This window comes from Triturus cristatus, chromosome 4_2, assembly GCF_964204655.1.
Source record: "Triturus cristatus chromosome 4_2, aTriCri1.1, whole genome shotgun sequence".
In the NCBI taxonomy this organism is placed as follows: domain Eukaryota; kingdom Metazoa; phylum Chordata; class Amphibia; order Caudata; family Salamandridae; genus Triturus; species Triturus cristatus.
In genome coordinates this window covers 326,600,150-326,616,993 of record NC_140586.1, presented here as the reverse complement: position 1 = coordinate 326,616,993, position 16,844 = coordinate 326,600,150, and the positions used below count along the sequence as shown (strand labels likewise).

At 46.0% G+C, this 16,844-nt stretch overlaps 1 protein-coding gene across 3 annotated transcripts in view; it reads left to right on the top strand.

Moving 5' to 3' along the window:
- The window catches only part of PRRC2C (proline rich coiled-coil 2C), a 1,321,979-nt gene that overhangs the window by 1,201,089 nt on the left and 104,046 nt on the right, over window positions 1–16,844 (top strand). For all 3 annotated transcript variants that reach the window (XM_085601696.1, XM_085601697.1, XM_085601695.1), the window contains exons 30-31: window positions 2,071–2,265; window positions 4,599–4,805. In XM_085601696.1, the coding sequence (XP_085457822.1) occupies window positions 2,071–2,265; window positions 4,599–4,805 (402 nt within the window). The remainder of the gene's footprint in view (window positions 1–2,070; window positions 2,266–4,598; window positions 4,806–16,844) is intronic.

Genomic DNA, 16,844 nt, shown 5'->3' with positions numbered 1-16,844 from the left:
CAAAAATAGTAAAGTTAGAGTTGTGAAGGACCAGTCGAGGCAGGACCTCTGCCAAAGGGGCGATGAAACTAGAGGTCGGACCCAGCGGCTGATAAATCAAGACCCCAGAAAACAAGAATTTACTTGCACAGGCCTACGTGAACAGGCCACCTCACAGCCAGCTATAGTTTGTTCTGTGAGATTACACTGCACGATCTGTGTAAAAATAGAAATAGTCCCGCCGCCAGACATGAGGTAGCATAAATGCTATCTCTCCGAGTTCCAGGGACACGTTTTGCTTAGAGGTCCCTGGTGCTGTCTGTGTGCAGTCAGGCTTGCCTTAGGCAAGCCTACTGATTGGACATGCAGATTATATCCTTAAATAGCCCACCTCTAAAGGGGGCATGGCTAAGATGCGATGACACCAGAAACAGTGTTGGGGTGGGCGGCAAAAGAAGAAAAACTAGAGCCCAGCAGCGCCTCTTCCTCCTGCAAGGCTTCCCTGCAGAGAGGAAGTACTGACGAAAATAAACTAAAGCAAAAAGGTGACTAAGTAAAATAGTTAAAACATATTAACCACCCACTGAATGGGGATGTGAACTGCTGTATGTTGCTGCTTGCATCAGATGGCTGTGCTTTATCCCCTTATTGTATTAAGTTCATCATACTTTATTTTAAAATGGACATGTTATGAAAAAACGGAGTGAGGCATCTTTGAGAAAAATTCTTTAAAAAGAAGTGAAGGGGATAGCTGTCCGAGGAACGTTCTCCAAGGTGGCCAAAATCTAGCTATGGTTCTCTTGAGCATCTGTTACAAAGCTAGGTAAATTATGCCTTAGTGCAGGTTAAATGTTGAACAGAGTTATTCTTGACTGTTGGTGAATGAGAGTAGGTATAGGAGCAGCAATGAAAGGGGTTATGTCCTGGTATATTTTTTGGGAGGGGGGAGCAGAGCAGTTTGCCAGTCCAAGGAAGGAGTATCAAAGCAGTGAAACGCTGTTGGATCTATAGTGAATTAAATCAAGGATATGGTGCCCAGTGACACTTGCTTAAGACAAAGGTGAAGCAGGAATTCTTTTAGAAGGCAAGTTCATCCAGAGACATCACGAATGAGAAGCTTAGAACCTTGCAGCTGAAAGTAGGCAATTAAATTGTTCAAGGTAGTGCCATTCCCATTTGCTGTCCTGTATAGACAAACAATTAGGCAGGTTAAGGTACGTTGAGGAAAAAGTATTTTATTTATTGGTTGTTCCTTTCGGAAGATCTCAAAATTCATGTGCCTTTTGTCAGAAGAAAGCAACACCACAACAAATTGTTACGCAGAAAATATCAGGGCTTTCTGTCATGTGATGATGTTCCTGTGAATCCCTTGGTTATTACGTAACCACTAGATAGTATGACAAAGCAATAAAGATATTTGTCCTATTAGATTTCCTTTTTATTAATTGTTGTTTACACCCTCAACTCTGGTGGTAATTACTTGTTGACCGGTATTGGTAACATTGCTGCTTTCAGTTATGGGGTCTCCTTATAATACCACTTTGTATACCAGTGTTCCAGGAAGGAATGCTATTCAGGTGTAATGACTAAGTGGCTCTACTTTTTTGTGCTATGACTGCTACTGGTTGTACTGCTCTTAAACTGTGATGACCATTAACGTTTTTATGGTATCAATGCTGCTGGTTGTGCTGCTTCTATGGTGTGGCAGCTGCTGGTAGTACCAACGTTTTACTCTACGACTGCTACTTAGGTCAACAGCTGAGGCTGTTTCTCTTATGTCTGGTGTTAGTAGTTCTGCTCAGATATGTTGACCGTTAGCAGCAGCACTGCTTTTCTATCCTGCAGTTGCTCTCAGTAATACTAGTGCTAGGGTGTGACCATTGTTGCTAGGACTGTTATGCTTTCTGTGTAGCTCTCATCTTTGACCACCTCTAAAGCCTTCACCTACTATTTGTGACATTTCTTGAGGCAGTCCAGCTATCAACTGGTAAGCGATAAGTGTTTTAATGAAAACAACGCAAGAATTTTAATAAACTTGCAGTGAGAAAATACACCATGAAAACGCCTAAATATTTTCCTCCAATTCTTTAGTGGAGATACCTGAGCCAGGTGAGAACTGGTCCAGAGATGACACCTACTCCTGAAAGAAAATGGCTCTCCCAGTCTATGCCTGCTGAGTTTGTGTGCCTACAAACTGGCCGAACGGATACTGAAACGGCATTGCCAAATACTGGCCAATCCTGCAAGAATGGAGTTCAGGGTCTGTTCTTCAATCCCTATCAAAAGGTAAAATTGTGATTTGCAGAGTATTAGTAGCATGTAAACAAGCTTCTTATGAGGTGGGCACACCCCATTGATTACTTCTTTCTGCTATCAAGCCCGATTGATTTGTTGCTTTCAGAATCTGTCAAAAATGTGCATAAATATGGCCGTTTGAGGGGAGCAGAGGCTGAGTAATGTGTGTGTCTTAGTCTTCATGCATATTGAGTGTGGGACTAACAGAGCCAATGCCTTCAGTCAATCCTTATACCTTTCTTATTTTCAGTACACATTTCTGAAATTCTGATATGGATAAAAGCATTGAACGTTTCCACCTACAGTTAGCAGGATCAACTTAAAAATTCTGATGTATTGTCCTTTTTGCATTTGATCGCCCCCAATCCTCCCTTCCCACAACTGGTTTGCAGGGGCTTGAAACACATTATGGAATATTCTGCTCTGCATTAGTTAAAAAATGAATGTTGCAAAATTAGAAGTAATGGGCATTTTTTAAATGTCCATTAGTAGGTGTCACATGCAATTGGGAAATGTTAAAGCTGCTAACCGGATACAGGTTTCGAAATGAGTCTTACGAAGCATTTTAACACAAATCAGCACCTTTAAAATGTCTCTAGCTGGACAATTTCCACTGTGGCTATCGTTCAAAGCTTTTACATTTCTTTAGATCGAATAGGTTAAATTTCCCTTTGAAAACATTTTCAAGACAAAAGTGCTGGCGGTCAAATGCATTCCATGTAAGAAAATAACAAAATACAAATCCATTGAAGGTAGAATATAGCCAATGTTAATGGGGTTATGTAACAGCTTGTCTATTCAGCTTATGAGAAGACTTGGTATCAAGTAAAGAAAGTGAAAGAAGGAACATTGAGCTGGAAGTAAGTGATAAATAGTGGGCTTATGTTAAATTAAGATAGTGTATTAATAAGATTTGTAATTGTGTTCTAGTAGAACTAGAATAGACGTAAAGGTTTCAAATTGCACAGATTAAACAGATTCGAAAAAAACTTAGAGCGGTCTAAAATAGTCTGTAGTCGTTCTAATGATGTGCTGTCTCATTTCTTCAAAAACACAGCCCCTGCTTGCAGTATATTCGGTATTTAATACGTGGAAGACTGAACGACGCTTATTTTTTTGTTAAATCACACATCCTGGGGCCGTATTATATAAAGTGCCCCGTTGCGCAACAGGCGTTTGCGCCCACTTTGTGCACCCACAGGGCACTTTGGTATTGCAGAAAGAGCCGCAGACGCTTGTGCGGCCTTTTCTGTAATACTGATAGCCCTGGCACACAAGGCGCCAGCTCTAACTTCAGGGGGACTCCCCTCGTGTGCCTGGGGGCGTGCCCCATTGAAATGAGGGGATCCCTTTGCCTCTGCGACCGCGCCGTATTACAGATGCGGCCTTGAAGGCAAAGAAGCTCTGAGAAAGCTCACTGACAGTGGGCCACCCAAAAGGTGGGGCATTGTCCGTGTCCCCTACCTGAGAGCAGCCCTTTGGAGGGGGAAAGGTGGTCCTATGGACACCCCTCGGACATCCCCTTGCAGGCGGATGCAGTCACTGACCATGGGATCAATAATGGTGGGTTGCCGCCTGCATTGTCTAAACATGGAGTGGCTTCAAAGCAGCTGCTTCGTTTTTCACCTGAATGCGCTGCCCTTAGGGTAGCTGATTCATCATAATTCGGTGCATTCTCCTTCATTGCGCTGGGCGCACCTTTTAAAAGGTGCGCCCAGAGCAATGAAGGGAAATGCACCGCATGTATAATGCAGACCCTGGTGTGTTTTTTCTTAACTTGTGCTTTGAAACACTGTCATTAGAAGTGAAAGTGCTGCATTCAGAATGAATTTTCAAATTGTGCAGCACCTTAGTGCAAGATGTTGAGCAGGTTTTCTTTACTCAGCTCTTACAGCTGCAGTGGAGATACCTTCGGAAGATTTCTAGACAATATTGTGAACTCAAAAATGCCTCTAGATTTTGTAGTCTCTCCTACGTTGTCTTTAGTTGCTTACAGATTTTCAAGTATTGTAAATGTTTTTAAAGCTTCAATTGATTTAAAGTATATAAATCCTGTATCTTTGATTGTTATGATTGTAATGTGAGGTGTTAATCTTTTTATGAAGGTCTGTATCAAAGCCAAATAAAGTTTACAACTTTGTGACAGAACAGTCTTTCCTTTCCTCCTTTGGCACTGGGTCATGAGGGAATTGTCAAACACTGAAATGGAATGTAGTTGCAGAGATACTTTTTGAGAAACTAAAAATGAGTGTGAACCCCAGGTAATATTGACATTGCTCGTGGCCTGCAATTCCAATATGAACATGTTTTGTGTTCTTGCTCAGATGACAGTACCTTTGCAAGGATCTCAGCTATCCCTTGCCAATTTTGGATCAACGGGTGGACAACCTCTGATCGCTTTGCCACAGTCTCTGCAACCTTCGCCCCAAGCTCAGCATCAGAATTTAACACGCAACGTCCAAGCGAGCCAGAACTATCGCGGAATGATTTCCACCGGCTCCCAGCACGGCATGATGCCTCCAGCTGGCAAGGTAATGTGTAGTTTCATCCTAAGTACTTATAATTGTGTTACAGTGGAATTTGTGATGTGCATAGTCTCCACTAGCATGACCTAATGTATGACTCCCCCCTACTATGATCCATTATGTTGCCAATCAGATACTGCTTTTGCACCTTAGGGACTTCCTCACATAGTTAATATTGGCTTCATACAGTGAGGTACTACCTGTGTTTTGTAGTGTCATCGGTTGTACTAGAGTGATATGCAAGCTGAAGTAACAAAATCACTCTTCCATGTCCAAATTGTTGTAAAGTGGGTTATGTGTTGTGATTGTGAGACCTCACCATGTACATATGTTGCAGTCTCTATCAGGTCCAGTTAGCTTCTTTAACAAAAGCTTTGGATCAGTCCTGGTTAGCTGTAGCGCAGAACAGTCCGGATTAGTCAAAGGAACAAGTGTAAAGCATTTCGAAGTACTAAAACAGTCAATAGGTAAGAAACACAACACAATAAAAATCTGATACCAATTTATAAAAATAGGTTGTATTTTTATATTTAAGTAGACACCAAAATGACAAATCTATCGAGGGAAACTGGACATATGATTTTTCAAAGGTAAATAAATACACTGTAGTTCACTTTAAAAAGAATGCAATATATCATTGTAACTTGCCTAGCGGTTTCTGAGCCAACAGGCAAGAAAGTCTACTAATTTCCACGTGGATGGGCAGCAACGGGTTGAGGCAGTCGAGGGACCACTGATGTCCAGGGTGACTGTTGCCTTATCATTTCAAGCAGTCTCGGGGTCCTCCCTGTATTTTTATTTTTTACCGCGGGACAGGAAAGAAGTAATCCTGAGGCTGAGGATACAGAATGCTGAAGAGATGCATTGAGTGTTCCCGGGGCCACCTTGGTATCCAAAATGTCAGGCAGTGTCTTGCCTCAAGACTCTATCTCCCATGATGTACCAGTGCAGTCGCCAATGGGCAACTGGTCTCCTCGTCATAGCTGTCACAGTGGTTCCTTACAGCTTAGCAAATCTTCTTTTTCTGGTGCTCAGAGTCCACTCTGACCTTGGGTCACAGGACCAGCGACCTTGGGGAAACCGTGTGATGGTGTCTCCCAGGTTGCACTTCAGCTTCCCAACTGGGCTCTAAAGGGTGCAGGCTTCCTTAGCTTTTGTTGTCCTGAAGCTTAACAGGGAGCTAGTCACCTAACCCTTATAACCACTCCTGTCCTTGCACAAGTGGAACTCTCTTCTGAGTGGGCACAGCAGGCACAGTCCTCTTTGCAGGTAGCTTGGGTGCAGCCAGGTGCAGTTCAGTTTTTGCTGGGTCTTAGAGAGCAGCAGGGCAGTCTTTGTGTTGTCTTTCCAATGCAGTAGTGATCTGAGGACTGAGTTTCAGGGATGCCACTTTTATGCCATCTTCATGTTTGTTGGATGTGAGCACTCACTAGCTAAGGGGGAAACAGTTCCCACAGGACAACCCTTCCCACTTTACATCACTTTCTGGTGGTTTGGCCCTAAAACAATCCCAGAGTGTCCTTCTTAGCTTGAATCCTAGATGGCTCTGGTCTTCACTTGTGACCGAATCTACTTGAGTCGGATTGTACTCTGCAATAACTCACAGCCCTTCCCTTCATTAAAGGTATTTTGTAATATCTGTTGATTTGCAAAATGGTTGATTTAAAATCAGACTTTGTTCTACATTTCGAAGATCAATTCTGACAGTTTAGTGTCTTTCTATTTAAACCAGTTATGTGCAAGACTTGATCCCCTCTTTGTCACAGTGGTGATTAAACACCATGCAGTGCATTAAACACTTGCTTATTGTGTGTTTATGATGTATATAAGACTATTACTACGGCCCTGAAGTCCAACAAGTATATCAATGTATTTCAGTGCTGATGACAAATGTCCTTTAAAAGGCTGTCAAAACAGACACCCGCATAGTCATGGTGCCATTTTGAAGCGGTCAGCCTTTAGAAACACAGATAAAGCTGCACCGCTGGCTCTGAAATTAAAATTTTGACTCATTTTTTCTAGAAAATGTGCTAGGACATTGCCTCTGCTGAAGAACTCATGCTTCAAATTGTGCTGCTTCTGCAGGAAGCAAATATCTATTACAGACCAATACTATATCTTCCTATGGTGCTATAGTCCAAGCATTACTCGAAGTCTTGTGATAAATGCTCCCTAATTAACCCAAAAGCGATCAGGAAGCGTAAGGTGAAGCAGTACATCGCCGAGCCTAAGAAAAAAGGCAGGTCACACTCCCAAGTCCCAGACCTGCTCCTGTTCCAGGTCATGGTCCTGCTCCAGGTTGCCGTCCTTGCGTATTTCAGTGTCAGTCTCGTCATAAGCATAAGAAGTCTAAGTGCTATTCTTCTCACTCCTATCATTTCAGCACCGGGTAGAAGTCACATAGTCAGCATGTGAAGGATCCAACTCCTGTCCAGCTCGAAGCCTATCCCGATGCTGGTCCCAACGCACCAGAGTTAGCTGGTCTGCCTCTAAGCCTGCAGCAGTTATAGGCCTTCAGTGAGACCATGCTGCAACGATTCCAGGTCCATTTAAAGCAGAGGTCTTCACTCTGTGGGTCGCGACCACCATTGGACCGTGGAGTTATTGAAAGGGGGTTGCGCATTGCCCCTTCGACCTGGAACTGGAATCGAAAATGATTAGTCTGCGTTTTGGATTCCAAATAGTGGCATCTCGGACAGATTTTGGGTTGGAGGACATGGCAAAAGAATCCAGAGTCAACTACTGTCCTCCAATTAGAGAGACTGCAGGATGAGTATCCAGAAATGCCAGGAATTGGGGCGTAACTATGCACCTGTGGAACGCTTTGAAGTGCTTCAATATTCAGTATGGTCGCCACTGCCTCGCACTCTGTCCTGTTGTCTCTTTTGGTCTTCGTCATTGTTGCTTCTGTGTATTTTCACCTGATCTTTCCGTGCTTCTTCCTTGTGGCTGCTTCTGCACTGGGGGTCTCCTAGCTGTTTCCTTGTTTCCAAGGCAACAGAAGCTTCGCAGCAAGTAAGTAAGTAAGCTGCCTCCTCCCTCCGCCTTAATCACCATGTCCTGGCTTTTAATCTCGCAGCTATACACGCAAACGTACACTCACAGATTCCTATCTATAGGAATGTTCCTGAAGATATTTCCCACAATACGTTATTCCTTCTTAAAGATTTTGCTCATTTAAAAAATCTGTTATACTGCCGACTAAAAGGGGTATATTTAAAAACAAAAAAAAGGTCCACTATGGTGCCAGCTGCATACCTTTCGCACACCCTTGACATTTATGTAAGTAACCAGGTCTGAGAATTTCACTTGTCGTAAACACATTCATTAAACAGGTCGGGGGTGTGAGCAGATGAGTTGCAGAGACCTCTGCACCAGAGGCTTTTGTGTTTTCAACCTAACTTCACTCTTGCCAGTTGTGTGATCCTGCGCAACTCACTTTGTGCTAAATAAGAGAATTAAGTATTGCATACTTCGACTCTTTATGACCGTTGAACTTCGTGTTATGGAGTTCAAAGTGCTCAGAATAGGGGAGAATGTGTTTATTGTTTCATCTCACATTAAAGTTATATGCATTATATTTCAGTGAGACTTATTTCCCACATACAATATTTTCTTTTTTCCCCGAGCAATGTTTTCTGTATTTTTTTTTTTGTTACACTCATCCTTTCACCCACTTGTTCATCCACATACTCATTCCACCTACTCATTCATCCATACTTTTTGCCCTTCCTTTCAATATTCCTTCTTTATTTTCCTGTTTGGGTGCCGACAATATGGCTGACAATGTGATGTGCAAAAAATAATATGCTTGAAGATAATTGCATGCCTATTTATTTTCTTTATTGAACCTTGTTCCTAGGTAGGATTTGGGGCAAGGGCTCCAGACATCAGAGTGCTTTGGTACCAATAGTTCGAAAATATTATGATTTATGGTAACAATTTTGCTTTCCTGTTAAAGACCAGTATTTATGAGGCTAACCCCCTGATTAACAGTTAGATGAGTTGGTGTAAGTTGTACACTTTGTTACGTACAACTGGCAAGCACTTAATAGCCACTTGGTAATGAGGAACTACATATACTAATAATTGGCTTTGTCAATGCTTGAGATTTTCATCAAGCTAAAGGTTAAGACAGTTCATGAGGAGGCATCCACCAGTTGGGTTTGCTTTAATTATGCATTCCCATGAGAGAGGCAAGAGTGAAGTCTGCTGCTGTAAGTTATTTTTCTGTACAATAGGCTATAAAACCTAATTCCCATGTTGTTGATGTGGGCAAATGAGTATGTGGATGAATGAGTGGGTGAAAGGATGAGTTAATGAATAGGGGGGTGGGCAGGTAAAATACAGTAAAGGGATGGATGAGTGAATTGATAGGTGGATTAACAGGTGAAACAGTTAAATAATGTTTCCCCAACGTAAATAAGATTTTACGAGGAAAATCCGGGCATTTATGGTTGTCGAAGAGGAGTATCCATTTTCTAGAAATTTTTGTCAGGAGGGATTCCTTACATCTGAAAAGTTTGACGGTGGGCTGGGAATCCATAGGTTAGTAGACATCTAGAGCAACTTCAGGCCCAATGGATCTGCTGTGGCCCGCAGTTGGACGTAGGCTGGCGAGGCTTGCCCTGGTGCAGATTGACCACATTAGGCCCAGCCAGTGCCGGCCCATACCTGTGCACCTGCTCAGTAGGCAACATCGCCTGCTCGGTAGGCGATATCTTTTCCAACAGCTCAAATGCTGGTTTCAGCTCCAAAGGTGCTAATTTCTCACCCAATACAGCCACATTTCAGATCCAGAGCTACCTTATGAAGTAACTAATGTGCAGCCTCTGTTATAGTACGACTCTCAGGCAGTGCCACTGCCCTGACGAACACTGCTGAAGGCTAGATACTATCTGGATTTGATTTGTATGCTGTCCAGTAGCTTCATAATGTTTGTCAAACGAGGAGGATGACCGCATCGCCGCGGGAGGAGACTCGGACGTTAAAGGAAGTTATTGCCATCAAACAGACTCACGGGTCCCAAAAACTACCGCAGCGCTGAAGTTCTCGCCGACAAAAGGCAAGCTGAAGTCGAAAGAGCCCCTTTCGTCCCTACCCAAGGACACCTCAGGCGGACATGCTGCTGAAAAGGCCAGGTGTCGATGGATGCCCGAAGTCGAGAAAAGGGTAAGAAAGTTGTAGGAAGCTGGCTCTGTAAATACTATACCAAAGTGAGCTATAGTGTGCACAGAGTCCAGTGGAACCCGAAAGGTAGGCAGGGACTAAAATAGATAGCACCTTACTCTCGATTTGTGATAGTGTGGTCGAGCAGTAAGGCTTTATCAGAGGACAGTGTGAAGCATTTGTTGTACACCCTCAGTCAGCAAATTAATTTGCACACTCAAAGACTGAACTTCAGACTAATTGTTTTTGTTTAAAAATAATTTGTAATCATTTTATTTCCTAGAACCAAGGAAGCCTGTGAGAAAGTGGCTCTGTATATACTGTTCCCAAATAGGTACAGGGTGTACAGAGTCCACAGTCCCCAGAGGTTTGGCTGCGGCTAAAGTTAGATATAACCTTACTCTCTAAAGTGGTAGCTTGGTCGAGCAGTAAGGCAGTATCAGAGGACAGTGTAAAGTATTTGTTGTACACACTCAGTCAGCAAATGGTCTCACACACTCAATAACTGAACTCTAGGCCAATGGTTTATATATAAAAAATATATGCTTGTTTTATTTTAGAACCAACAGGTATTAAAATATACTGTTAGAGGCATATGAGCTGCAGATTATACACTTTTGCATAGATCGCCATCTGGTGTTGGGCCCGGATGTTTGCAGTTTGTTTTTCCTCTTGGAAAGTCTTTGGAAGTCACGAGGTCGGTGACTCCTCCTTTGGTTCGTATTGCGCATGGGCTTCGGCTCCATCCTCAGATTGTTTTTTTCCGCCATCGGGCTTGGATGTAATACTTCGCGCTCTGGTTCCGAACTTTTCCAGTTCAACGATCGACGCAAAATCATCGCTCATCAAGATTTTTCAGATAACAAATCATCTTAATCACCTTCTCTTCGACACTTCTTCGATTCCAGTCGTCGACGGCTGCCTTCAGGCCGATCCCGGCTCCGGTCTCGGCTGATGGAAAGAACTCCCTTCAAGAAGTGCCCTCGATGTGGGTCCAAATTCCCCCACACCGATCTTCATGAGGTGTGCAACCTCTGCCTCTCCCCTGAACACGAGGCTCGAGACTGTCCCACCTGCAAGTCTTTTAGATCGAAAAAGACTATTCGAGATCGAAGGGCCAGACGCACCATGGCGCACTCCTCGACCTCCGCTCCAGTCGACATCTTCGGGGACGACGTCGAAGCTCCGGGACAGCAGCACACCGAAGAAGATGACGAGGACCTCGTCAGTGCTTATGAGGCCGACGACTCAGATGTGGAGTACATCACCCCGGCGCAGCGGGTCGTGAGTACTATACCCCCTCCCACACCCGCGCCCATACCCAAAAAGGCTTCGGTCACGCCTCGCCTTCGAGCCTAGGCAAGAACAAGGACACTGCTTCTAACACCCCACCTTCGGGCCCGGTAAAGAAGCCTATTAAGCCTTCCAGCAGCTCGGGCTCGAGCCAGCCTACCAGCGGTGCCGAAAAACACCCTTCGGCACCGAAGAAAAAATCGGCCTCCACCTCCACACCGAGCTCAACACCAAAGCCCTCGGTGTCAAAACCCGCCCTCTCGGTGCCGGCCAAACTCATAAGGCCCTCGGCGCAGATACTCCCGTGCCGAAGCCTCCCTCGGCACCGAACAAGAAATCGGACGTCCCAAAAAAGCACGGCACAGACAATCCTAAAAAGCTGTCTGCCCCGAAAACCTCGGCGCCGACCGAACAACCAGGGTCACAAGAACTATTCACACCAGATCCTCTGCAAAAGACACTTACCAAGGATACAAAAACTGGACATTTGACACTGTCTTCAAAAAAGAGACATTTGGACAAACCAGCTCCACCTCCACTGAGGAAGGACTGTGCTACCTCCCCTTTCAGAGTGCCTTCCCCACCTCCTCCACCCTCCCCACCTCCACCTTCTCCACCCCTGCCTCATCGTTCTCCGACCCTGTCTCCAGACCATGATGATCAAGGGGACCCTTACTACGATCCAGCAGATGTGCCACAAGACCCCACCCCTACTGGATCCCCAGACCCATGGATGACTATAACAATCCGGACATCCCAGATGTCCCACAGAATGACCTTTATCCATCCAGGCCATCCCCACCAGAAGACTCGTTCGGTTTTCACCACCTACTACAGAGGGCGGCACATTATCACGGGGTAGAGCTACATACTGACCCAGTAGAGGAAGATTTTCTCCTAGACACCTTCGATACTGCACATAGGTCTACTGCTATACTACCTATGCTAAAAGGAGTAATCAAACATGCACCAGAGGTTTTTAAAGACCCAGTCAGGGTTAGGGTCCTAAACCCACATATAGAGAAAAAATTTAAAGCCGCCCCCACAGATCCTGCATACGTTAAAGGCCCTGCACCACTAGATTCCTTAGTGGTATCTACAGCTAGGAAGAGATCAAATTCTCAGGCGGCAGGCGAAGCACCAACACCTGACAAAGAGTCCAAGCTCCTAGACGCGTCAGGGAAGCGCACTGCGTCACAAGCCGCCAATATATGGCATATCGCCAACACTCAAGCGCTATTGGCCAGATACGACAGAGCGCATTATGATGAGCTAGAAACCATCATGCACCATTGTGAGAAAGTGCCATCTTTCTTGCATGGTATGCCCCCACTTTTTGCTAAATTGCTGAATATACTTTGACTAAGTGTACCCTGGACTCCTGCCAATCAGGTGCCCAGGGCCTATGTTCCTTCCTTAAAACACACAACCTCCAAATTGGCAACCCCTGGCCACATGTCAGCCCCTGGTAAATGGTACCCTAGGTACCCAGGGCTTTGTGACCAGGGAAGGCCCCTAAGGGCTGCAGCACTCCTTGTGCCACCCTTAGAGGCCCTGTACCCTTACACACACACACTGCCTTTGCAGGCTGAGTGTCTGGGTGCAGGACAAAATGAAGAGTCGACATGGCACACATCTGTGTGCCATGCCCATCACCTACACTGCCAAGGCATATGTCAGCCACCCCTCTGGCTGGGTGCCTTATGCCCATGGTGTGGGCACAGGAGCAGGAGCCCTGTGCCCCTACAGTACCCAGGTCCATTCCCGGGCACTGTAAGTGCAGTGCTGCCATTTAAAGAGTACATGGTGCTGAGAGCTCGTCAAACACGAGCTCCACAGCACCATAATGGCAACACTGAAGACTGGGAAGTTTGGTATCAAACTTCTCAGCACATTAAACCCACACTGATGCCAGTGTGGGATTTAATGTACCAAGCACCCCAGAGGGCATCGTAGAGATGCCCCCTTACAACTAACCTACAATCCACGTCTGCTCTGAGGCTGCCCAGGCTGCCACACAGCAGACACTGTGCTGGACCCCTGGGTGGGAGAGCCCCTGCTCTCCCGGGCCTGCAACAATGCACATCCTGAGTGAGGTGATAAATCTCCTCCCCCAGGATGAGCAAAGGGAAGCTTCAAAGGCCTGCCGCCTCTAGGAGTTTCCCCAGGCCACTGCAACCCCCCACTCTGGCGGGAAGCTTGGCCGGAAACCCCATACAAGGACAGGGGATGTGCCAGCCTGCCCACCCCACCCCTCAGGTGGGGGAGGCGAGGTGAAGCACATCTCTGGGCTCTCGCCATCTTGAAGATGGAAGGCCCTACCCTATCAGGATTAGGCTACTGCCCCCCTCCCACAGGAGAGAGGCAGGATAGGGGGTGTACAAGGACAGGACCCATTGGTCCCTGGCCTTCACCTACCTGTAACGCCCCTAAATTTAGTATTTGGGGCACCCTGAACCTTCCTTCCCCAGATTCCGAAACTACAAGAAGAGCGAGAAGAAAAGAAGACCTGCCCTGCAGATGCGAAGGAGAGGGAGACACCAACTGCTTTGGCCCCAGCCCTACCGGCCTGTCGACCTCGGCACTGCTCCTGCTCCAAACCCGGCATCTCTTGTGGCCAGCAACCTCAGAAACCTCGGAAGACCTGGCTACCTTTGAACTCTGATCCCCTGGGACTCCCATGAGTAGAGGCTCTACTCAGAACCTACCTTTCACCCCTGGCAGCAGCCCGGAACCGCGATCCCAGCCCACTCTGCACCTGCCAAGCCTGGCCGGTGCTGGAGTGAACTAAACCCACGAGGACGACCCCACGGCGACTGTGACCCCGAGTCCGGCACCCAAGGACCCTCCTCGACAATCCTGAAGAAGCCTGCAGCCTCAGAACAGAGTGCCACCCCAACCGCGATCAACAGAGGGTAAGATTATCCGACACCAAAAGGCACCCCTGCACCCGGCGCCCCACGGCCCTCTGTGCCCAATCCCGGGGTATCTACCTATCCTCCAACTACCCAACTTACCTCTCGAAGTGGTGGTGGCACCTGAAGAGTCCTCGTCCCCGAGCCTGCAGTCTTTTTCCAAACGGGAGATTTCCCATAGAAATCAATTGAGCGCCCGACGGCTCAAAAGCACCCTGCACCCAGCCGCCGAGTGGCCCTGGCCGTGAAAACTCTACTCTAACCTACTTCCCCACTTGCCCTGAGTAAGTGACCAGGAGCCCAGCTCCCACAGCCGCGTGGCTTGCCAGACAGCAGCCACCAAACCAGGCCCCCCTATCCCTCATAAGATAACATTGGGCCTAACTCTCTCTGCACCCGGCCGCCCTAGACTCGCTGAGGGTGAAACAACTATACCTACCTGACCCTGGGAGACCCCTGAGTCTGTGCCCAGAACCACAACTCTGCCAGTCGAGTACCCTTAAACCGCAAACTCTATTTTCCTCATAGGGTAACATTGACTGGCTTTTTCCTAACCTTTGTTCTAAGTGTGGACTTTTCAAATCTTCACCAAAAATCAGCCGAGTGACAAAAACGAATTTACTCACCTGCTCTTAGGTGAGCTCCCAGTGCTGGATCTTGGTGCCCAGCACTGACTCTGAAAAGTACCCACAACTATACTTACCTTTAACTCATTTTTCTTCCATAGGAAACCATTGACTGTTTTTCTGTGAAATTTCTTCTAAGTGTTGATTTCTGCAATTTCTAAATATTCTTCAAAAATCGTATAACATCTGAAAACGTAATTACTTACCTATTTTGGATAAAGGTCCCAGTACTGAGTCTAGGCACCCAGTACTGGATTACAAAAGTAACGATAACCTACTGTACCTGTAACCTAACTTTTCTTCCATAGGGAATCATTGATTGTTTGCTCTGAAATATTTTTTAAGTGCTAACTTTTAAAATATCTAAATATTAGTTAAAAATCATTACAGTACCAAAGTCGACTTTTAACAACTGATTCTGAGAACTGACCCAGGACTGGATCTAGGATCCAGGCCTGGAATTACAAAAGTAATCTAAAAAGTAATCTGTTGCATATAATTTGAATTTATCATTGAGCTCAATGTATTGTGTTTAGAAATAGAGTTGCTTATTGCAACTACTTGTAACTGTTTACTAAAAAGTCTATTGCATTTACAAAAGTATTTTTATGAAACATCTCCTGTCGAGAAAGTATATTTTAATTCCAAGTGTTGGTTCTAAAATAAAACAAGCATATATTTTTTATATACAAACCATTGGCCTTGAGTTCAGTTATTGAGTGTGTGGAACTATTTGCTGACTGAGTGTGTACAACAAATGCTTTACACGTCCTCTGATACTGCCTTACTGCTCGACCAGGCTACCACTTTGGAGAGTAAGGTTATATCTAACTTTAACCTCTGTTAAACCCTTGGGGTCTGTGGACTCTGTACACCCTGTACCTTTTAAGGAACAGTATGTTCGAGGCATGTGGGCTGCTGAATTCATATCTGTGCATAGATCGCCGCCTAGTGTTGGGTCCGGATGATTGCATATTGTTGTCCTGGAAGAGTCTTCGAAGTATCACGAGATAGGTGGCTCCTCCCCTGGACTACAGTGCGCATGGGCATCCTCTCCATCCTTAGATTGTTTTTTTCCGCCATTGGGTTCGGATGTCCTAATCTTAGCTCGGAGTATTTAGGAAAACTTTATTTTTGTCAAGCCAAAAGGCTTTTAAACTCGTCGGTATTGTTTTACGTTCGGCGCCAAGTATTTTTCTACAGTTGATTCTCTAGAAAAGCATCGAAGTTAGCCGTTTGCCCTTCGACGCCAGAGGCCCGATCGAGATCGACGATGGAAACATCAAATTACCCCTTTAAGCGTTGCCCTCTTTGCAACGCTAAGTATGCTTGCTTTGACGTGCACCCCGTGTGCAATAAATGCCTCTCTCCAACACACGACGAAGCCACCTGTATGGCGTGTTCCAGGTTCCGATCGAAGAAAACTCTTCGCATTCATCGAGCAGCTCGGCTCGAGGCGCAGAAAGCGGCGCCAAACCCGGACAACATCTTCGGGACCAAAGATGAGGAAGTCGTGGACCTTGAAGTTCTAGAGGGACTATCGGATACGGATTCGGAGCGTGAATCCAACTATGATGCCGAAGACGAGCGTATCGTAGATGTCGAGGACGATAATGCCGTCGATAAGGTAGGAGACGACGAAGAGGCCCTTGGGGCCGAGGGAGATGGCTCGGAAGATGAGCTAGATCCACGTGTCGGTGCAGGGCCCGAAGAGGCACTCGATAAGGCTCAGGTCGAGGGATCGCCACACGGCCTTACCCGAGATCTTACCTCTCGTTCTACAGCCCCGCTTCAAAGCCCGGCTTCGAACTATCCTACGGAGCCATCGGTCTCGAAAGCGCCATCATCCGGTCAAGGAAAACAGAAACTGAAGGCACAGGCACCGAAATCTAAACCGAAAGAGAAAATGACTCTCAGCGGCGACAAGGCCTCGAAGCCGTCTGAGCCGAAGACACAAAAGACGGCACCTATGACCTCGGTCAAGGTGGTCGACCCGAAAAAATCGGCGCTGAGGATCGTCGATACGGGAAATAAGGGCAACT